Genomic DNA, 24,286 nt, shown 5'->3' on the forward strand with positions numbered 1-24,286 from the left:
AGTTACCAAGAGGACCATAAGTTTGTCGTGGTTTGAATGCATGCATGCCTCAATGACCTGGAGAGCTATGATGGCTGGCGTATGGACTTTATGCTTTGGCTCTTGGTAGGGTCACCCATGCCAACAGGTCAAAGGGTAGAGGCCAAACTAAGAGTGGTCCACCGGTCCTCCAGGCTCAGGGGTTCAGCTCAGGGCTAACGACCCTGACTGGTCAGACAAAATTGTTACGGAAACAGCAATGAAGAATCCTTCTACATCTGAGAGCAACGGTATTCCTAAGTCTCCATCCGGGACTTGTGTGACTGACAGTAGTGAAAACCGAGAGAAAGCTACAGACGTGTTGAAGGAAGCCCTGAACGCCGCCAGAGATGGAGGACAATCATTGATGTTCTAAATGCCAGCGGTGTTACAGGCAGAAAATAAGTGATGTATAGATGTGGGGAAATGACCTGTTTTATTGGCAGGCAAAACAAAAATTTTCACTGTACTCCATGCATGTGACAATAATTAACCTATTTATCAACTGACATCTTCTTGATGCTTATTCATAAGCCATCCAGGAATGGTCATAATAAGATTCCTTACCACAAAGCGCCATCATGCTCAGATTCACCAGAACCATCTGAACCCCAGCCTTTGCCATGTCAGTCTTTCATTTATAATTAGAAGCTGGATATATATATCACCATCAAAGTAAACTCGTGGGTCCACTGACCTTAGAAGAAGAGTTCTGAGGATTCATGACTCTTCAAGAGGTAAAAAAAAGTTGTCCCATCTCTCTCATGATTGCTTATTGCAATACGTATGTACTTTAATAATAAATTTACTTTGAACTTTGAGTTTTAAATATCTGAACCCTTAGTTTGGGATAGTATCCCATCTCCCACAGGAACGGATCAATACAGGGTCTTGAAGCCTAGATGTTGACAATTTCTCTATCCACCAATGCTACTAGAACTGCTGAGTTTTCCAACATTTTCTGTTTTTATTTCAGGTTTCCAGAATCTGCAGTTTTTATTTATCAAAACCATATACCTTGAATATTTCAGAAATAAACATCCTGATTATGACCGTTCGCTTGAATAAATCGTTTAAAAACTGCTAACGTCTAAAGCGGTTGACAGTAGTGTGAACCACAAACACGAGAAAATCTGCAGACGCTGGAAATCCTAAGGATCTTGGCTTGAAACGTCGACGGTTTATTAATTTCTATAGCTGTTTCCTGACCTGCAGGGATCCTCCGGCATTTTGTGTGTTGACAGCAGAGTGTGAAGCGCCAATTAAAATGGACTACATATCCCAGAGTGCTCTGTCAACCCCGGCATGTTTTACCTATTCAATATAAGCCCTGTTCATTGGTTATGGAGGATGGAGGTCTCCTCCAGTAAGGTGGCACCTTATTTTGCGATGGCTGTACCTAAGATGGGAGCAATGTGATTTTGGTTCAAAAATCAAGATACACAGATCTGCTGGGGAAAATATTGTAAGTTTTATTTTAAATTGTTTTAATATAGATCGAAAATAACAATATTTTGTATTAAGATAAACTGTAAGTTTAATGATGATTGATTGCCCTTCTCTTATGAAAGCCCCCATTCTGTAACTGATGTCTCTATACCTTCATATTGTGTCAATAATATTTTTAATGCTCTTGCATCGAATTAGTTTTTTTTCTACCTTCTACTTTGGAAATAAAAACATAATATTATTGCCAGAGAGAAGTGAGAGTTGGTTGGCTTTTAAAAGCGTTTGTACTGTTGCTTGGAGCCCGTTTGTGTTTTTTTTTACATTTAATAAACTTTATCTTAATGAAAAAATATAAAATAATAAACAGTTCAAAAACTTATTACATTCTCAGTGACATATGGTTAGTTTGTTTCGTAGTGTTAACATCTGTTTATAAAAAACAGCCCCATCGCCACTTAGGAATGGAATCTGTTTGATAAAGCTATTGAAACGTTTTATAACTTTGTACAATCACCCTGCACAACTTCTCCTTTCCTCTGCTCAATAAAATAGACTCTTGAGCTCACAATTTACCTCGACGTAGCCTTGCACATTACTGTGTACCTGCCCCTTTACTGTGACTGTGTTCAGAATTCTGCAGGCTGTTGTCTTTCCCTTGCACAAATTTTAAAATGAGCTGTAATGGATGCCATTCAAAATAGTTTATTTTTCCACTGTTCCTCGCTACACGTGACAATCATAAAGTAATTGCCGGTGAATAGAAGATGATTGTTCTGAGAAACAACTGATTATTTTGGGCTCTGAAACATGCCCCTGGCTTTTTCATTGCAATATTCAGAGTGCAAATAATGCAGCCAGTACTGTACAGTTGTCCCTCGGTATCCGCGGGGGATTGGTTCCAGGTCCCCCGCAGATACCAAAATCCACGGATGCTCAAGTCCCTTATATAAAATGGCATAGTATTTGTATATAACCTACGCACATTTTCCCGTATACTTTAAATCATTTCTATCTGGGATCACAAGACCCTGCAGCAGATAGTGAGGTCAGCTGAGAAGATCATCGGGGTCTCTCTTCCCGCCATTACAGACATTTACACCACACGCTGCGCCCTCAAAGCAAACAACATTATGAAGGACCCCATGCACCCCTCACACAAACTCTTCTCCCTCCTGCCATCTGGGAAAAGGCACTGAAGCATTTGGGCTGTCACAACCAGACTATGTAACAGTTTCTTCCCCCAAGCCATCAGACTCCTCAATACCCAGAGTCTGGACTAACACTAACTTACTGCCCTCTACTGTGCCTATTATCTTGTTTATTATTTATTGCAATGCTTTTTTTGTGCACTTTATGCAGTCCTAGGTAGGTCTGTAGTCTAGTGTAGTTTTTGTTTTGTTTTATGTAGTTCAGTGTAGTTTTTGCATTGTTTCATGTAGCACCATGGTCCTGAAAAACTTCTCGTTTTTACTGTGTACTGCATACCAGCAGGTATAGTCGAAATGACAATAAAAAGTGACTTGACTTGAATACTATGTAAATAGTTGTTATACCGTATTGTTAGGGATTAATAACGAGGAAAAAAAAAGTCTGTACATGTTCAGTACATACAGAACCATTGTAGCTCTTCTGGGAACGCTGATGCTGCCTCAGCATCAGTTGTTGCCGATTCTCCCATGATCTTTAAGTTCTTGAGGCTATAGCGCTTTACATAGCCAGCCAGCCATCCCTTACTAGCCTTAAACTCCTTCCTCTTACTCACAACACAAGTAGCGAACAAATGAGACATGAGGTGAACAATGTTCAAACAACTGAGTGCTGGAGAAAGACTGAGGATCTGTGAAATGGTGGGAGGCTACAGCAGGGTATGCCCACACATCACTTCATTCGCGTGGATTCAGCATAGTGCACGGCAAATTCAAGTTTTGCTTTTTGGAACTTTCTGGAATTTTTTTTGGAATATTTTCAATCCGTGGTTGGTTGAATACGTGGATGCGGAACCCACGGATACAGAGGGCCGACTGCATGTATTAATTTCCAATTTTGTAATTTGAACACTATTTCAGTTACTTAATAAAGGCAGAAAACATTGGAATGAAGAAGACACTGGAAATACTCAGATCGGGTGGTATGTGCAGAAAGAGAAACAAGAGTTAATGTTTCAAGTCAAAGACACATCACCAGAATGTTGCCTGTTTCTGCTGCCTCATCTCAGTCATAACGTCACATAGCACAGAATTTGGTCCTTCAGCTCACCGAGCTTTTTGTCTGTCCACATTAATCCCATTTGACCTTTCTAAATGACGGCTCTTTCTTTGAGATCATTAAGAGCACCAAATTTCTTGATGTTTACCCAGTGGAGAATCTCACCTGGTCCCTCAACACCAGCTCCGTAGCCAAGAAAGCTCAGCAGCATCTCTACTTTCTGCGAAGGCTGAGGAAAGTCCATCTCCCCCCCCCCCCCCCCCCCATCCTCACCACATTCTACAGAGGATGTATCGAGAGCATCCTGAGCAGCTGCATCACTGCCTTGTTCAGGAATTGCACCATCTCAGATTGCAAGACCCTGCAGCAGATATTGAGGTCAGCTGAGAAGAACATCGGGATCTCTCTTCCCACCATTACAGAAATTTACACCATACGCTGCACCCGCAAAGCTAACAGTATTGTGAAGGACCCTATGCACCCCTCGTACAAACTCTTCTCCCTCCTGCCATCTGGCAAAAGGCACCGAAGCATTCGGGCTCTCACGACCAGACTGTGCAACAGTTTCTTTCCCCAAGCCATCAGACTTCTCACTACCCAGAGTCTAGACTGACATCTGCATCATTTATTATTATATTGGAATTTGTCCTCTACTGTGCCTATTACTTATTAATTATTGTACTGCCCTGCACTGTTTTGTGCACTTTATGTAGTCTGGTGTAGCTTTTGTGTTGTCTCACATAGTCTAGTGTAGTTTTGTGTTGTTTCATGTAGCACCATGGTCCTGGAGGAACATTGATTTGTTTTTTTTTAATGGTCGAAATGACAATAAAAAATGACTTGATTTGTCTAAATGCCTCTTTGTAGTGATTGCATGTTGAATGTTAACAGTATTTTCTGTTGTTGTTTCAGATTGCTGACCTCCAAAGTTTGTTTTAAGCTCTAATTTATATAATATTTGTCATGATTTTGGTGCAGTTGGCTGTTAGAAGATGTAGCCTTTGGTGTGAACAGAGATGAGCTTTTCACTTTATTTGCCACAGATTAGCTGACAGCTTGAGCTTGAGTAGTGCTGTCAGCAAAACAACACCGAAGCCTTAAATTATTGAGTCTCAGATGCAGTGTGAAACGGGCCCTTTGGCCAATTGTGCCTGCACCAGTCATCAACCACCTATTGTACTAATCCACCATTGGTGCCATCTTATATGGTGTCTCCTATGGTGGGGGAGTCTAGGACTAGAGGGCATAGTCTCAGAATAGAAGAACGTCTCTTTAGAGCAGAACTGAGGAGAAATTTCTTTAGCTAGAGCAGGGGTTCCCAAACTTTCTTTATGCCAATGGCCAATACCAGTAAGCAAGGGGTCTATGGACCTAGGTAGGGGACCCCTGAGCTAGGAAGTGTGGAATTCATTGCCATCTATGGCTGTGGAGGTTAAGTCATTGTGTATATTTAAAGTGAAGGTTCTTGATTAGTAAAGGTGCCAAAAGTTGCAAGAAAAAGGCAGGAGAATGGGATTTAGAGGGATATGAATCAGCCATGATGGAATGTGGGAGCAGTCTGAATAGCCTAGCTCTGCTCACATGTTGTATGGTCTTAGTTCTGATTAAATGAGATCAGTAGTGGGTTTGTTATTGGCACATATGTGGGAAAAACTTTGTTTTGAATGCCATCCATACAGTAATTTCAAAACATAAATACATTGAAGTCGGATCAGTGACCTGAACTGTTAACTCTGCTTCTCTTCATAGATGCTGTGTGACCTGTTGAGTGTTTCCAGTACTTTCTGTTTTGAGTTCCTTTTATTCTTGCTTGTTAATGTGGCAAAATGCCCCAATGGTGTGTCCATATTCTGGAAAAATGGAAGCTTTGCTTCATAAGGAAAATCTGGGTTAGATGACCAAGGGCTAGGTCTCGTAGATTATGAAGAGCATTTTAAAGAGTGGTTTGCTATGAAATTCTAGAGTTTCATATCTCAACAGCTGAAGGTCCCAGTGATGGAGAGGTTACAGTCAGCAATGTAAAACCATTCTGAACTTGAGTGCATGTGTCTTGAAGGGAGGAGGAGGAGGTTATAAGGGTGGGGAGAAACTGTGAGGAGATTTTAAAAAATGGAGATAAATCTTAAAATCAAGACTTTCGTTAACCAAGAGATTGGCAGAGTATGTATGCAATAGTTGAGGGCAATCCCATCTCTTTAGAGAGTAACTCAAAGTTTCTATCAGTTAGGGGAACTTAGTCCCAAGGAGATTTGGTGGGACCAAAGGAGTGGGTAAGGTTCCACACCCGGAATCTCCTCAATGTGTAGGAAGAAGCTGTCGCAGTGGCTGCAAGGGCTTGGCAGGACAAGTCAAAGCCTTGATAGAGGATAGGTTAGATCTGTGGGCAGATGGATGTTCGGTAAGTAACGACTGGCACTTGCCCAAGATTCTTACTGAGAGATTTGCAAGTGAAGCTAGACAAGATATTGGATTTACATTCTGCGGTAGTTTTCACTATTGGTTTCAATCAACATTGCACCCAATCCTGTCATACTCAATATTCTTTGATGGTCTGATGGGATATTTCCTCAGCTGAGGAATCTCCTGCCTGGATCACTGACACACAATCAGAGGTAGTCAGTTTGGACTGAAACAGGGAGAAATCTCTTTACTCAGAGAATACTGAACCTTTTGAATTCTGTACCTTGGAAAAGGAGCCTCAGCCATTGTTTGCATTCTAAACATACACTCAGTGGCTGCTCTGTTAGGTACAGGAGGTATCTAAAAATGGCCACTGAGTGTATGTTTGTGGTCTTCAGCTGCTGTAACCCATCCACTTCAAGGTTCAACATGTTGTGCATTCAGACATACTCTTCACCGCACTGTTGTAACACGTGGTTATTCAAGTTGCTGTCGCCTTCCTGTCAGTTTGAAGGTCATTCTCTTCTGATCTCTTTCATTTAAAAGGCATTTTCACCCACAGAAAAACTGCTCATTGATTTTTTATCTTTTTTTTTGCACCATGCTCTGCAAACGGTAGAGGCTGTTGTATGTGAAAATCTCCAGAGGTCAGCAATTTCTGAGATTCTCAAACCAGCAATCATTCCAGTCAAAGTCACTCAGATCACATTTCTTCCCCATTCTGATGTTTGGTCTGAACAACAACTGAACCTCTTGACTGTGTCTGCATGCTTTTATGCATTGAGTTGCTGCCACATGATTGGCTAATTAGATGTTTGCATTAACGAGCAGGTGTACCTAATAAAGTGACCACCGAGTGTATTTCTGTATGTTAGAGGAATTTAGAAACGTGGAGGTAGAAGATCAGCTATGGATGTTGGCTGGTAGAACAGGCTTGAGAACAAATGATTTAGTCCTTTATTGACTGTTTATGTTCTCATGTTAAATGCGGGTGCAGTGGATTAAAATTCTATTATTTCTACCTCTGTCAATGATGAAACAACATTTTAAGTTGTACTATGAGGTGTGTGAAATCCCAGGGGATAAGATATATTACGTGATCTAATATTGCACTTCTTGGTAATATCTGAAACACTGCCGGGATCATAAAAAGACTTGTTTTTATAGTACCCTTCATGGTTGTAGGGTGTATCAAAACTGATGGAAGTATTTTTGAATAGTAGTTTTTGTTTTTTTTCTATGTACAGCAACCAAATTATGCACAGTAGGTTATTGCTAATAGATAACAATTAGATCACTGAATTAGCTTTATTATCACTGACTTATAAAACACATAATTTGCATTACAGCAGTACAACACAAAGATATAAAATTACTATAAATTACAGAGCTAAATAGTGCAAAAACAAAGGAATGATAAGGTATTGTATATGGACCATTCAGAAATCTGATGGTGGAAGGTCAGAAGCTGTTTCTGAATCATTGAGTCTTCAGGCTCCTGCACCTCCTCTGCTGATAGCAGTGAGGAGAAGAGGGCATATCTCAGATGGTAAGGGTAATGAACGCCACCTTCTTGAGGCACTGCCCCTTCAAGGTGTCCTTAATGGTTGGGGGTGGGGTGGTGGTGGTGGTGCTTGTGAAGGGAACATCTGTGGAAAGAGAAGCAGAGTTAACAGTTCAACTCTGAGTTAATGTCCAGGTTCAACAACCTGCTGGAAGAATTCAGCGGGTCAAGCAGCATCTGTGTGAGGAGAGGGAATTATCAGTGTTTCATGTTGAACTGAGTGTAGAGAGGGGGACTGATGGGAAGGGAGTTCCAGGTGATTGGTAGAGTGAGGTGAGAGTGTAAGATGATAGGCAGATCATCCCAGGGAGGGGAGCTACAATGGAGCTGGAAGACAGTGGCAGGTGAATGATAGGTGGAGCCAGATAAAGAGAGGGGAAGGAAGGAAAAGGTGGGGAAAAAACACAGAGCAAGGTGGGGAAAGGGGAGGGTAAAGGCTGAAGTCAGCTGTTGGAGAGAGATAAGCAGGAATACCAAGGACTGTCAGTGTTGGAATGCAGAACATAGTGCTTGTCTCCCTCCAACAGCTGTCTCCAACCTTCACACTCCTCTCCCCCACCTTGCTTCATTAATTATTTTTCTTTACTTTTCCTTCTTTCTCTTCATCTGGCTCCATCCATCATTCACCTACCATGGTCTTCCAACTGCATTGTCTCTCCCTTCCACTACCTGGTACAACCTGCCTGTTGCCTTGCACCCCTCCTCAGTCCACCAATCACCTGGACTCCTTTCTCACCACTCTCCTTCTCCTCTTTATACTGGTCATCTTGCCTCTCCACTCTCTGTTCTAATCCAGATTCTCAACCCAAAATGGCAAAAGTTCCTTTCCTCCTACTGATGTCGCTCAACTAGCTGAGTTCTTACAGCAGATTGGTTGTTTCTCCCAGTTCCATCATCATCATCGTGTCTTTTTCAATGACAGGGTGGTAGTCCATTGCTGGGACTACATAACATAATGTATCAGAGAGCCCGTCCTGGGACCAGCATACTACAAAAAATGCTCAGCAGTGCTTCTGCTTTCTTAGAAGTCTGCATGGATTCAACATGTCATCTAAAATTTTGACAAACTTCTAAAGGTGGAATGGTTGCATCACTGCCTGGTTTGGCTGCACCAATACCCAAGAAAGGGAAAGCCAGCAAAAAGTGGTTGCTACAGCTCAGTCCATCGCAGGAAAAGCCCCCTCTACCATTGAGCACATACAAAGGGCACTGCCACAAGAAAGCAGAATCCATTCATCATGATCTCCACCATCCAGGCCGTGCTGTCTCCTCACTACTGCCACTGGGAAAGGTCTCACACCACCAGGTTCAGGACCAGTTTTTACCCTTCAAACATTGGGCTACTAAACCAGCATAGATTACTTCACTCACCTCAACACTGAACTGAATCCACAACCTATGGACTCACTTTCAAGGTCTCCTCAATTCAAGTTCTCAGTATCATTTATTTACTATTTAGTTATCATTGTTATTATTATTATTAGTTTTTTTTGCATTTGCTGTTCATTTTCTTTTGCACATCTTTCCCCCCTGCCCCCCCGCCCCCCCAACCCCACCTTCACCTCTTCCTATTCATCATTTGCCTAATTAATCTTTGGAAGAAAATGCTGTTGTGAGTGCCTGTCACAAAATGGGGAACATTGAACTTGGGCCGTGGTTGGTCAAACTTAACACTGCAAGCCCAGAAGCTTTCATCAGTTTAAGTATTGTATTGATTTTTGTTCCCCCCACCCCCATTGCTGTTTCAGCTACAGCATGACATAGGAATGGCTTTTGTAGAAGACGACTACAGACTATTTGATGGCTACGATAGCCTGGAGGACCGATGCAGCAGCAGTGATGGGAACTTCATCACCGGGGAATCGAGTGACGAGCACATGGAAGAAGAGGAGCAGAGCCAGCACAAAGATCTGGAGTTGGAGTCGATATCTGGAATGACAAACGATGACGATGAGTTGTCCATCAATGAGAAATTTGGAATGGGTACATTGATTAACAGTATTGTGTGTTTGTTAGAGACCTGATTGTTGAAGAGTAGACAAGATATGAGTCTTGTCTTACCCTTATTAATTTGTAACATGGTTTGTTTGTCAGAAACTGATATGAAGTATTGAATCTGTCCTGGACTCTCAGATCTGTGACACTTATTAATGTCGAGAGCTGATGTTTTTTTAAAGGGAGATAACAAATGATTGGGTTGATTTTTGTTGTCTTATTCCTACTAATTTGTAACATAGCTGCCTGCTCCATTGAGCCCATACTAGGCTAAGAATGGACTATTTTATGCTAATTTTGTGACCCAGCTCTCAGTCCTCTTACCCTGCAAAGTATAGCTTTAAAAGTCTCCTTCAATGTTTTTTTTAAACTAAATTTAAAAACTTCCTCTTTTATCTATGCGATGTTATTTTCTTGTTACCATCCTCTCAGTTTCGAATCGCCAAAATTCATTGAGGTTAAGGAAAATCTTTCCTCTAGTTCTTCTGCAGTTAACTTAAAAGTCTACCTGAGGAAATCTGCAGATGCTGGAAATTCAAGCAACACACACAAAATGCTGGTGGAATGCAGCAGGCCAGGCAGCATCTATAAGAAGAAACACTAAAAGTCCTGACAAAGGGTCTCGGCCTGAAACGTCGACAGCGCTTCTTCCTATAGATGCTGCCTGGCCTGCTGCGTTTCACCAGCATTTTGTGTGTGTTGCTTAAAAGTCTACCTTCCTAGTTACTGCCCATTCTGTCAAGGGAAAATAAATGGTTTCTCTTAACACTTGTAAATTCTTTTGTAATTTTATACATTTGCTTTGTCCCTTTTATTCTTAAAAAAAAGAAAAGCTCTGACCTATGCTGTAGTTCTCTGATACTGCCTATAAAACCTCATCTATACCTTGCCTACAGCTTAACATCCTTTCTGTAGCATAGTGAACAAAACTGAAGATATTGAATAAATGAAGGGGGGGGGAGGGGTTCCTCTTTAAATTATAGTTGGTCTGCTTCATTGTACATTGGGGACATGCTTTTAAGCCAAAGGGTAAGGAGCAAAGCTGAGTCAACAGAAATGTTCAAATTTGATCATCAAATAATTAATAAGAAATGGTTGATGGAACAAAGTCAGCAACTGAAATTAAAATAGAATTAGGCATTTTCTAATTAGGATGGGCTTAAACAAAGTATCTTGATTGCTCATCCAATGTGCAATATCTGATGTGAGTGCTGGGCATTACAACTAAACCTTCCTCAACAATTCTGGCGGTATATTCCAGCCCCTAACTAATCAGGTCTATATATAGTTTCCCTTTTGTATCTATTTGTTTCTTTTACCAAAAGGTTTCATTCTATGTTCTTTTGTTCTTGGCCAGTTGGAACAGTTTCACTCGGTCTTTCCCATCCCTATGCTTTAAAATTCCTCTGTCAGATCTCCTCATACTCCTCTTCCTCTGTTCCACTTCTCCAAATCCTCCTGCAAAGTTAAAATCTTCCAACATAGGAATCATTTTGTAAAATCTCTTCTCTTCTGTATCCTCTCCAAAGCTTTCAATCTCTCCACAGTGAGGCACCCAGAATAGTGCACACCCTTTGGGTTATAGATGAAGAAGGTTTTTTGCAAGTTCATGATGACTTCCTTTTGCTCTTGTATTCTACTCTGCACCTTCATTGATCAAGTCTGGGATCGTGTATGCACGTTGAACCACTTTCTGTACTTCCCCTGTCACATTGAACAAACTATGCACATATAGCTTCAGTTCTCTCTATTCTTGTATTCTTTTTCATATAGTATGATGTAGTGGTAGGGTTCCCAATCTTTTTTATGCTATGGACCAATACCATTAAGCAAGGGGTCCATGGGCCCCAGTTGGGAACACCTACTGTAATGTGATTGTCTCTCTCATTCTTCTTACTGAAATTTTTGTCACCATTAAATTTCTGCTGCTCCTCTTCCCCACCCCCACCCAACCTGATTGTATTTCTCTATAGTCTGTTGCTATCTTCCTGATCCTTGACTTTCTCATCAGGAGACCGCATTCAGTGCATAACATTTCCTACTCACTGACAATCAATAATGCTGCAATTCAAAGAATGCACACTTAGCACAATGCTCTACTCTCTACACCTATGACTGTGTGGCTAGGCACAGCTCGAGCACCATCTATAAATTTGCCGATGACTCAACTATTGTTGGCAGAATCTCAGATGGTGACGAGGAGACTTATAGCAGTGAAATAGATCAGCTAGTTGAGTGGTGTCGCAACAACAACCTTGCATTCAATGTCAGTAAGAGTAATGAATTGATTGTGGACTTTAGGAAGGGGAAGTTGAGGGAGCACACAGCAGTCCTCATCAAGGGATCAGCAGTGGAAGGAGTGAGCAGTTTCAAGTTTCTGGGAATCAGTATCTTTGAAGATCTCTAATGGGTCCAACATATTAATGTAATTACAAAGAAGGTAAGGTTTCAATAGATTTCAATAAATTTCATTAGGAGTTTGAGGAGACTTGTTACCAAAGACTCTGGCAAATTTCTGCTGATGTACTGGGGAGAGCATTCTAACAAGTTGTCTCACTGTGGTATGGAGGGATTGATACACAGGATTGGAAAAGGCTGCAGAGAGTTACAAACTCCGCCAGCTCCATCAGGACACTTGCCTCTCCAGCACTGAGGGTACCTTCAAAAGGCAATGCCTCAAAAAGGCTGCATCCTCACAGCCTGATTTTCCCACTGTTCACTTGTGCCTCTGGGTTTTGTATCATCTGCAAACTTGTAAAATTGTGCATGTTGAAGTATATATTGAGAAAAGCATTGGTCCTAGTAGAAACCCTTAGGCTTGCTATGAACACAGCCTACTTACCAGAGTCTGATAGAAATCAAGACTTGGAAACCTCCAGCATTATGCAGAATGACTGGAGTTTAATTAGCCTCTCCTTTTCAGAAACCCACCTTTTTAAGAATTCCAAAATTTCTTTTGACCTCTTTACCTGCTTCAGTTCTGCTGTTCTAAAACAAAGTTGTTTTTTTTTTGTTGTAAATACGCAAAGCTACCTGCGAGATGTGCGGCATTAAAGGAGAGCGGGAAGACTTCTTTTCCAAGACTAAAAGGTTCTGCAGTGTCTCTTGTTCTCGGAGCTACTCTTCCAACTCGAAGAAAGCCAGCATCCTGGCCCGGTTACAGGTTAGTTATCCTTCCATTTGGCCTGTCATCTGATACAAACCCAGTGACTGGGCATGCTGCATTCTCTGAATTAACCAGCACAAGAACAGATAGCAGAACTGACACCATTGTTGAATCCCAAAAAGGTAGCTGTAGAAATTAAAATTTGTGCAGTTTAATAATCTGGATGTGACCATCTATAATGGTGATTGGTTTGTTGCCCTAAGTTGGACTCAGACTCTCAGCAAAACATTTGGCTCAGCAGGGCATTGAGTACAAAACTGTAGTACATGGTTGTATTGGTTGAACCTCACTGTTCCAAACCTTTCAAAAAGAACATGGCAATTTAGTCAGCCCAATAAGACCATATCCATTTGTTTAAACCGGGAGTCCTGACCCACAGACTAGTCAAGCAGCATTTTCATGGAATGTTTCAGCCAATGTCTCATGTTCTGGCACTATCCGTAGCAACATTCAATCCCATTTGCAGGATGGTTAGTGACGCGGTTAAAGTGCTGCTGCCTTACGGCGTAACCTGGGTTTAGTCCTGTTGCTGGTGGTGTGGAGTTTGCACGTTCTCCCTGTGACTTTTCAGGTACTCTGGTCTCCTTTCTTGCCCCAGCGACGTGGGGATTGGTAGGTTTCTTGGGCTCTGCAAATTGCTGCCAGTGTGTAGATGTGAGATAGACGGGTTGGAAGGGGGTTGAACGTACATGGTGTTTCATGATAAATGTGGACAGTGAACTGAAGAGCCTGTTTCTATTTGATATATCCAACAATTTAAATCAGGACGGAGTGGCTTTGGGGTCTTTTGAAACATTGATACTACACTCCACAAAGTTCTCTGGCATCTGGTCAAACACAGGAAAAAAAGCCCAAGTGACCAGCTATCACCCTCCCTTAGCTGATGGGTCAGCACTCGTTATGTAGGAAACACAGGAGAACTGAAAGTGCAGTGAGTAGGGACTGACGTCTGACCTATAGCTTGGTTGCACCATGATGTCTTGAAGGTTGAAAGTACCATCCTATAAGATCATGGGATGGCACGGTAACGTAGTGGTTAGTGCAGTCACTTCACAGCGTTAGTGATCACTGATCAGGGTTTGATTGCTGTCACTGTCTGCAAGGAGTTTGTATGTTCTCCCTATGACCACATGGGTTTCCTCCAGGTGCTCCGGTCTCCTCCCACGTTCCAAAGACATACAGGTTGGTAGGTTAATTGGTCATTGTAAATTGTCATGAGATTAAGCTAGGATTAAATCGGGGTATTGCTGAGTGGCATGGCTCGAAGGGCCAGAAGTGCCTACTCCATTCTATACGTCAATAAAAATTTTTTGAAAATGTAGATTAGGGTTAGTGAGTTATGGACTTGCTATGTCAGTGCCAGAGGCATGACAGTACTTGTGTGCTGGCCCCAGTACAGTCCTCAGACTGTAAAACAATGCATGTCACTGTTTCGATGTACATGTGGCAAATAATAAAGCTAATCCTTCTCTCTTCGGCCTATCCACGTCAGATGCGTCTGCTCTGGCTGGTACTACTAGGTTTCCACTGCACAGTACTTGAGATGCCTTCCATCTTCACATTGAGAAAATTACCAGTCCTATCCTGTTCTGATCATAAATGGTGGTTAGATAATTGGGGATGGTGTCGGGTGAATGGGAGGCATCACGAATGTTTTTAATCTTCAGTGATGATAGAGCCCAGCAGGTAGGTGCTGAATCCAAAGAAAATGTCATTTTCAGTCAAAGTGGAGGCCCACCTCCGCCTCCTATTGACTTCCAAACCATCACAAAAGTTGATTTTTAGCCAAATTGCTTAAATGCAGGTGATTTCAGGGAAGTGAGTGAGCAGCACAGCGATGCAACAGATTGTACCCTGACCTTGGACACTCTCTGTTTGGAGTTTGCATGTTCTCCCTGTGACTGCTTGCATGTCCTCTGGGTGTAGAAGTTTCCTCCTGCTTCCCTAAGGCACGTGGGTTTGTAGGTTAATTGATTGCTGTTAACTGCTCCTAGTGTGTGGGTTTAGAATGGAGGGGCTGCTATTCTGAGAAAGAATGATTTACAGCAGGGGTTTCCAACCTGGGGTCCATGACATAAAAAGGTTGGGATCCCCTGGTTTACAGGGAAATTAGTAGGATAACGGGAGTGGTGGAATTGCATCATGAACCGAATTATCCTTTTCCAATGCCATTAGGAAATATGTTTAAAAACAAGAATGGCTGAGAACATTGGAGCAAAGACTGGGGGACCAGAGAACATTCTCGTTTCTGTTCCAGAATGGCCTCTGCTTCAGTTGCGGTGGAATGGTTGGGTGTTGCATCTATTTGCTATTGCAGAAGACTGGACAGTTATGTACCCTCCAAATAAAGCAGGAAAATTCAAGTATGGATAATATCTAGGGGCTGTATTGCTTATTAAGAATTCCATGTAAAGTTTTCCATGTTTGCAGTTAAAAATGAAATTAAAAGTTTGGGACTAGGACTTTAATCCTTGGAACGTAGAAGATTGAGAATTATGAGGGGTACAGATAGAGTTAATACAGGCTTTTTCCACTGCAGTTGGGCGGAGCTACAACCAGAGGTCATGGGTTAAGGGTGAAAGGTGAAAAGTTTAAGTGGGACATGAGGGGAAATGTCTTTACTCAGAGGTTTGTGAGAGAGTGGAATGAGCTGCCAGCACAAGTGGTACATGAGGGCTCGATTTCAACACTTAAGCGAAGTTTATACAGGTACATGGATGGTAGGGTTATGGAGGGCTATGATCCCAGTCCAGATTAATGGCAGTAGGTAGTTCAAATAGGTTGGCATGGACTGGATGGGGCAGAGGGCCTGTTTCTGTGCTGTACTGTTTTTTTAATGTCACTGACTGAACAGGAGGTGAAATTGTATTTGTATAGAAAGGAACAGAATTAATGCTTCAGTTCAATTACCATCCCAGTAGTGATGCAATGTAGAGTCAAAGAGAGATACAGCGTAGAAATAGGCCCACCAATACATCAGACCTGCACCAACTATTGGCCATCCATTCAATCTCAACAGCATTAATTCCATTTTGTTCTTTCTGCCATTTTTCTCCAGATTTTATTGCTCAGCTTTGGTGTAATTTTCAGTGGCCAATTAACTTACCAACCCACATGCCTTTGGGACGTGGGATCAAACCTGAGCACCCAGGGAGACCCAAACGGTCACAAAGAACATGCAGATTCCACACAGGCAGAGCCGGAGGTCACTACTGAACCCAGGTCTCTGGCACTGTGAGACAGTTATGCCGCTGTTTCATCCTCACTGACATCCTCTCTCCTGACTTGCTGATGTTTTTATCAATCTCTGTTAATGTAACAATTCTTTGCTTGTTGCTTTGCAGGGAAAGCCACCGACGAAGAAAGCAAAGGTGTTGAACAAAGCTTCCTGGGCAGCAAAACTGGGGGCATTTCTGCAACGTCATTCCGGAGGGCCAACAGCAAACAGCTCTCAGAATGGCAGCTCCGGTAAGACTCGTGTCTCGATGCAGACCGGCTGCCTGTAGTTTAACTGCTCCCTCTGACCACGGCAAGGCTTTGAGGCCCCAGCTGTGCCTACAGTTAAATTGCTGAAAAAAATTTTGAAGGAGGGAACAGTGGTGTAGCAGATTAAACGGCTTCCTCACAGAATCCAGGACTTTTGAGTTTGATCCTGACCTCTGGTGGATGGAGTTTGCACACCCTACCTGTGTTCATGTCCCAAAGATGTTATGTGGATTAATTGGCTTCTGTAAATGACTCCTACATGGGTAGGGGGCAAAAAGAATCTCTACTCTGCTGCCCGTTACACCTCTGGCATTTAGGGCAGCAGCGAAGGTCCTCTATCTCTGGCGGTACTCAGGGCTTCCTTCATCGTTCCAGTAGCTCGGTTTTCACCACCGTCAGTCACGCAAATCCCGGGTGGAGACTCAGGAATACTGTCGTAATCAGTTGTAGAAGGATTATACATTGCTGTTTCCATAACCGTTTTGTTTTGCCAGTCAGGGTTGTTAGCCCTGAGCTGAACCCCCAAACCTGGAGGGCTGTCAAAAAGAATCAAAGGGAAGTTAAGTGGCATCTGAGAGAATAAGTTGCAGAACCACGGGGAGAGGGGGATTGGGCTTATGGGGTTGTTGTGTTGGGGGTCGGCGGGAACCTCGTGGGCTTAATGGCTTCCAGTGTCATAGTGAGTAAGTAAACTTCTCAATGAGTGCCCATTTATCAGGTACTGACAGCATCGGGAGGTAGTTTACCCATGGAGAGAATCACGGTTTCCCATATTTAACTGTCAGTTTAGAATGGAAAAAATTTTCCCTGGTGCGCTATGGCCTGTTCTAGTTTTTCTATTAGCTAGCTCACACCAGGTTACAATGAGAAAATGGGAATTGAGTTAATGTTTTTCATGGATTTGAGATTAGAGAGACCTGACTCCTCCGTTTATCAAGTTCAAGTTTAATTGTCAATTAACCACACAGTGTATACAGCTAAATGAAACATCGTTCCTCCAGGGCCCAGCTGCAAAACGCAGTATATACATGCTACGTGGTAGATATAGTTGTGATAGCAAATACAGTAAAGTAACATTATTTTATAACACAATATTAGCACAAGTTCCTGGTTGTCATAGCCTGAAGATCGATGGTGCATGGGATGTTGTCCTGGAGCCACATTTCCGCAAGAATGAGCGTGTAACAGTTTCTCATCTCATGCTGTGTCAGCCGCAGATGAAAGCAATCCAGCTCGTCTTCCAGGGAGTGAACACTGGAGTGTAGTACCAACAGGAGAGATGGCCTGCAGGGGTCAGCACTCCCACCATGCCTCTGTTCTCTCCCACACTACTTCCTGCCCCTCCTCTCCTGGGTGGCTGTAACAGGCAATACTGCGCACTGAGAGCCTGGCCTGCGCAACAACCGAGACCACAAGGCTCTCCCGCCATTGGTCTTATAAATGAACCAACAAACTAGACTTTCAGTATTTTGTATTACCAATGTCCATCGGGGTCCTGCAATCCAAGAAAAACGTTTAAGACACACATTTGCACTATTTGTTGGATCCAAAGAGGCCACTGCGACCAAGTGCACCACTAATTTACTGGAAATCAACCTAGGGTGAGACAGTAGAAGAACCTGCTCCAGGATCTTCTGCTGAATTAGTTACTCAACACCCAGGAACCATGTGGTCTCTGAAAGACACATCTCTAGTTTGTTTATCGAGATACAGTGCGGAATAGGCTCCCCAACAATCACCCATTTAGTCTTGGACTAGGATAATTTGCAATTATCAGTTAGACTAACTGCTATGTCTTTGGACTGTGGGAGGAAACCTACAGGGTTATGGGGAGAACACCACCAGCAGGCTGCGGTGGGTTGTCACGTTGCAACATCGCTGCTGTTGACATGTTAAGCCGATAAGAGAGTGACCAGTATCTCACCATTGCACCAGTTAGTTAGGACTTGAGTCTGATTAGAACTAGCAACAATCAAATTTAAGAAGAGAAAATGCCGGAAACATTCAGCAGGTCAGGTGGTATCTGTAGGAAGTGAAATGGAGTTTTAGATCCTGGGCTTTTCATCAGATGAAGGTTCCCAGTTTTGAAACCTTACCTCTGTTTCTCTTCCCACAGGTTACTTTTGTTTCAGATTACCAAAAAGTAAGTCAGAATTTATTTTAAAATCTTGCTTTCTTCTGATTATATTTCTTTCTTTCAAGGTGCTAGCCGAGGTTTTGAATGGGGGAAGTATATTGAAGAGCAGAACTGCAAAGCTGCCCCTGTTAGCTGCTTCAAACATGTGAGTGAAACATATATGTTATTTGTTAAAGGTTTTTTTTCCTATTGAAGCCTTCTCTATCTCCCCAGTCCATCCTTAAATTTCCCTTCAATATTCATAACCAATATATTAGTGTCTGTTGAGCTCCTGGAAATGAGTTCATATTGCTTTTGAAATGGTATTCCATGGTGGAGAGAATTCACAATTTCCTTCTCCACCATTTTGGAAGACATGTGATCTTTTCTGGGAATCACAGATTAGCTGAGGCCATTAAAATTCTTGCTACTACCTTGACGGCTTAGGAAGTTGGAAGAGGAGATCTTGTAAGTGACAGCATAAGGCAATACAGTTGCAACCAATCCTACATTTCCTCAAGGGACTACAGATGATCTGATGAATATAAGCATGAATTTACTTCCAAAGGGGACACAAAGAATGAAGCAATGAATGAAGGACAAAAGCCTCCCCATGTAGTTGATGAGGTGTATTCTAGGCTGCTTTGAGAGGCAAGGGAGAAGAATGTTGGGATGTGATGGATATTTTTATATCTTTATTGGCTACAGGTGAGGTATCAGATGAGGGGAGGACAGAAAAATGTGGTTCCTTTGTTCAAGAAATTCATTAGGACAAGTCAGTATAGTGACTCTAATATCAATAATAGGGAAATTATTAGAAGATTCTGTAGGATAGAATTGGAATTTGTACATTCTCCCCATGACTGTGTGGGTTTCCTCCAGGCGCTCTGGTTTCCTCTCAGAGTCCAAAGATGTGCTGGTTGGTAGGCTAATTGGTCTTAGGAAATTGTCTTGTGATTAGGCTAGGATTAAATCGGGTTTGCTGGGCGGTGTGGCTCAAAGGGCCAGTGGGGCCTATTCCGTGCTGTGTCTCAATAAAATAAAAATTAATTTGTACTTGAAGCGGCAGAGATTAATCAAGGATAATCAACACTGCCTTATTAGTGGGCATGCCCCTCTGATCAGTTTGATTTTTGTTTTGTAAGAAGTAACACAATGTATCAATGAGGGCAGTGTGGTTGATGTTGTCTATATAGAATTCAGTAAGACCTTTGACAGGATCCTACATCCAAGAGTTAGACCATGGCGTTAGCCTGTCACTAGATGTATGCTACAGAGATTGCTAGTAGGTTATACAACTGATACGGATACAAATGTTAAAGGTATGATTGTATTTATGTAGATCACAGTTAAATTAGTGGTGGAGTTTGTAGCAAAGCAGGTAGTATTTGGTTTTAAGACGATATTGATCATTTGGTAAGATGGGCAGAGTAATAGCAGATAGAATATACAGTACTGTGCAGAAATCTTAGGTGTGTTTATATAGCTAGGGAGCCTAAGACTTTTGCACAGTACTGAAATATTAAGTATTGCACTGTACTGCTGCTGCTCAGGTGGCTGAGCGGAGAGTCTGATTTGAGGTTTGAAAATAATTTAAGGGGCTCGGTATAAACTGTAAGAAATGTTTCTGTGCAGCAGAGATGCGTATCTGGAGGTCTTAACTATAAGAGAAGGGGTAGATGTTTAGAAGGGATCTGAGGGGGTGCTGAAGATGGAGGCTCTCAAAACATTTAAGTATCTGGACAAACAGTTGAATCCCTGAGGCACTGAAGGCGATGGACCAAATGTTGGAATATGGAACAGAGAGTTCCAAGGGAACCTTTAAGGCAGTTGGATTGTGATCAACCCTGGCATGTGGTACCAGCTGGGACAATAATTTCAAAATCAGCCACAGAGTTGTTTATGAGTGGAACAGCTGTAAGGTTCTGTGATCCTCAGCATAACCAATGTTATGTGGGCGACCCCAGTAGCCAGTTTAATCACAGATAATTCTCTCAAACAGATAAAAGGCAAAAGGTTAAATAAAAGTAATAAGCAAGAGAAAATCTGAAGGTGCTGGAAATCTTTTTTTTCTCCATTCTGCTGAAGGGTCTCGGCCTGAAATGTCAACTGTTCTCTTTGCCATGGATACTGCCTGGCCTGTTGAGTTCCTCTAGCATTTTTTGTGTGCTCTTTGGGCATTATTATTAATTGTTTGATGGTGTTGGTCTGAGGGAAGAAAGTAAGCCTGAGTGTCGTCAGTTCCTTAAGGAAGCTCTAGTCGAGGCTGTGATCTGACACCCTAATGCGGAACACCTTATATTAGTTCATTATGTGTTATATCTGTATGCTGTGCGCGATCATGGTCTTTCCATGACCATAATTGTTCTTGGCAAATTTTTCTATAGAAATGGTTTGCCATTGCCACCTTCTGTGCAGTGCCTTTACAAGACTGGTGACCCCAGCCATTATCAATACTCTTCAGAGATTGCCTGGCATCAGTGGTCGCAAAACCAGGATTTGCGATATGCACCAGCTGCTCATACAACTATCCTCTACCTGTTCCCATGGTTTCACGTGACCCTGATCGTTGGGAGGGGTTGGGGGGGAACTAAGCAAGTGTTACCCCTTGCACAAGGGTGACCAGCTAAGTGCATCACACCTCCTTTGGTAGAGACATATCTCCATCCTGCCACCCTGCTTGTATACCAGTCTAAAATGTCAGTTTAATATATACCCAAAAGTTGGGTTTAAACCCAGAACCTCTTAACAATGCCACTGATTAAGCCAGTGGATCAATTGATTCAGTGGTGAATTATACAAGACACATGGCTGCATCTTCAACTGTCCAGCCTATTGGCCTTGTCCAAGGCTGAGAAGGCGAGAGAGGCCACAGTCTTGACTGATACCACGTATAGAGCTTTCATTAAGCAAAATTATTAGGTTCAGAATAATCATCAGAAAGGATATTTTTTCTCCTGGGGATAACAACCCAGGTACTTGAAAATTTTGCTGCTGATGGACTACTTCTAGTTGGTGCCATAAATTAACATGAGAGCAGAGTGGTTAGTTTGTATAGTGCCATATTAGTGATTGTTCTTTACAAGGCTTCTGAATTTCTATCTAAACTTAACCACTATCTAAAATAGAAAGGAAGTGCGGAAATACATCTGTGGGAAGAGAAACCGAGTTAACGTTTCAGGTTGAGGACCCTCCGCTAGAACTGAAACACTGATGTGCCTCTCCTTCAGAGCTTTTCCACTACTCTTTATCTTATTTTACATTTCCAGCATCTGTAGTCTGTTAACTTTCACCTTCAGTTTTCTTTTCCCTCCTCTTGTGCCCTCCCTGTGATGCATTTCAGTGGTTTGATTTGGTTTTTTTTTGAAACATTTAACAGTTCAACTAAATTCTAATTCCTGTGGTTTATTGGCGACTATCTTGAATTTATTGTCCCTTAGTAGCACCGTTTCTACCTGAATCAAATAAATATGGTGATCAGCAGTATTCCCAGCATTGGTGGTTGTGGGATGCCCCTTCTGACCAGCTTCCGTACTAGGTAGTTTCTTTTTATCACGCTCTTCCATTGACCACATGGGTTTCCTCAGGACAATCCAGTTTCCCTCCCACAAACCAAAGGTGTGCAGGTTGGTAGATTAATTGGGTGTTGTAAATTGTCCCTCGTGTGTAAGCAAGTCGTAGAATTTTCCAGTTGAAGAGCAGACGCAAGACAAAGGAGCAGAAGTAGGCGATTCAGCCATCGAGTCTGCTCCGCCACTCCACCATGAGCTAAACTATTCTCCCATCTAGTTCCAATTTCCAGCTTTTTCCCCACATCTCTTCATACCCTGGCTAATTAGATACCTATCAATCTCCTCCTTAAACACCCTCAATGATCAGGCCTCCACTGCTGTATGTGGCACCGAATTCCATAAACGTGGGCAAAATTGATTAGTGTTGGCCAAAAAGCCTGTAACCCTGCTGTATGTCTATATGCCATCTGTTCTTTCTAGCATCTGTGGCGTTAGAAATAGAATTAACATTTCAGGTCAATGACCTTTATAAATTGAATGTTTTAAGTTGCATAGAATGGGAGGGGCAGAAACAACAAAGAGACTCTGATGAGGCGGAGAGCAAGTGGGATTGAATTGCACATCTGCTAGTGGTGCTGGCTGAGAGAGGATGAAGCTTGTTAATTGAAACTGATCTGTCTGCAAGAGATGCCAGTCAATGAAGATGAATAAGGACAGGTGAGAAGGATTTTTTTTAAAAAAAAAATAAGAAAATGAACACTGCAGGAACTGAGAGACACAAGATCGGACAGTTTGTGAAAACTGAAGTAAAATAGCACTCTGGAAATGTACAGCAAGCTGAGCAGCCTCCATTGAGGGATAAAAACTGAGCTTCTGTTGCAAGTTGATGACCTTGTCCCGATACAAATGGAAATGTTGGTTTCTTGAAATTGAATCCTGTCACTTAGTCAGAAGCTGACACGGTTGCTCTTGTTCTGAATTGACCAGGACCTCCCTGTGCTTGTTCCCTCCAGTGGGGCGACATTGCGAGTGCTGAGATGCATATTGTTCAAGTTGATTGCTGCTACAATTGGAAGGAATGTCTGGGTCTCTGAGTGACAGGGCAGGTGCAGCGTAGGAACGAGGGAGCAGCACTTGATGGAGATGGAAGAGTGAATCAGGGTGTTGTGGGGGGAATTGTCTCTTCAGAATGCTGGAAGGGCTGGAGAAAAATGCCAGCTGGTGTCTGCACTGTGAGAGTGGAGTAATTTATAGAGAATGATCTGGAGGTTGGTGAGGAATCCTGCCGTTGCTCAGAATGGGAGGAGTGAGAAATGATGGAAATACTAGACTGATTAGACCATATCTGATTGGCCTTTTAAAATGCTGCACTACAGAGGCTGGTATTGATTCATAGCTATTATCGATGCACTGGGTAATGAGGACCTGACTTCATGTTTGCAGATGACTCAAAGCCTTAGAAGGTAGTAAACATTCAAGGAAGTAGTGATAAAATTCAGATTATTATTAAACTACAGTATATGTTAGTGGATCAGCAATCCAAAAGAGTGTGAACAATTAGAACATAGATTGTAAATCAGTACAGCGGAGGAATAGGCCCTTCAGCTGACAGTGTTGTGCCAAATTAATTAAATTAGTGATCAAATGCTCAACTAAAGTAAACCCTTATGGTGACACAATGTCCACATCCTTTTATCTCCTACACATTCATGTGCCTGTCTAAGAGTCACTTGAATGGCCTGACCTCTATCCAGGTAGTGCATTCCAGACACTTCAATCCAAGCAGCATCCTCTTCTATACCCTCACCCAAGCCTTAAAATCCTTCCTAAAGAGCTGAATGTAATATTCCAGAAGTGGCCTAACTAGAGTTTTATAAATTTGCAACATAACTTACGGACTCTGGAACTCAATTCCTTGACTGGTAAAGGGAAGCATGCTGAATGTCCTCTTTACTACCCTATCAACCTGTGCAGCTACTTTTCGGGAGCTATCAACCTGAGCCCCAAGATCCCTCTGCTGTTGAGGGTCATGCCATTAACATTTTGCAGTCTTTTTACATTTGATATCCTAAGGTGCAACATTTTGCACTTGGATGGGTTAAACTACATCTGCCATTTCTCTGTCCTTATCGGCCATTGATCTATATATATCTTCTGCTGTGCCAGTCTTCTACACTGTCCACAACACTACTAACCTACATATTGTATGCAAACCCACCCATTTCCATTTTCATCCAAGTCATTTATCCTTTGGAACACTGCTAGTCACGACCCTTCGGCCAGGAAAAGTCCCCATCGACAACTGCCCTCTTTTATGGGCAAGCTAATTCTGAATACAAACTATCAATTCACTGCTCATCCCATACACATTAATC

The 24,286-nt window shown here is 42.3% G+C and overlaps 1 protein-coding gene across 2 annotated transcripts in view; it reads left to right on the forward strand.

The window, feature by feature from the left end:
* Positions 1–1,397: 1,397 nt before the first annotated feature.
* The window catches only part of l3mbtl2 (L3MBTL histone methyl-lysine binding protein 2), an 85,977-nt gene continuing 63,088 nt past the window's right edge, over positions 1,398–24,286 (forward strand). For both annotated transcript variants that reach the window (XM_059953735.1, XM_059953736.1), the window contains exons 1-5: positions 1,398–1,483; positions 9,385–9,619; positions 12,661–12,794; positions 16,142–16,265; positions 18,486–18,565. In XM_059953735.1, the coding sequence (XP_059809718.1) occupies positions 9,403–9,619; positions 12,661–12,794; positions 16,142–16,265; positions 18,486–18,565 (555 nt within the window). In that variant the 5' untranslated portion in view covers positions 1,398–1,483; positions 9,385–9,402. The remainder of the gene's footprint in view (positions 1,484–9,384; positions 9,620–12,660; positions 12,795–16,141; positions 16,266–18,485; positions 18,566–24,286) is intronic.

Source organism: Hypanus sabinus, chromosome 29, assembly GCF_030144855.1.
Source record: "Hypanus sabinus isolate sHypSab1 chromosome 29, sHypSab1.hap1, whole genome shotgun sequence".
In the NCBI taxonomy this organism is placed as follows: Eukaryota; Metazoa; Chordata; class Chondrichthyes; order Myliobatiformes; family Dasyatidae; genus Hypanus; species Hypanus sabinus.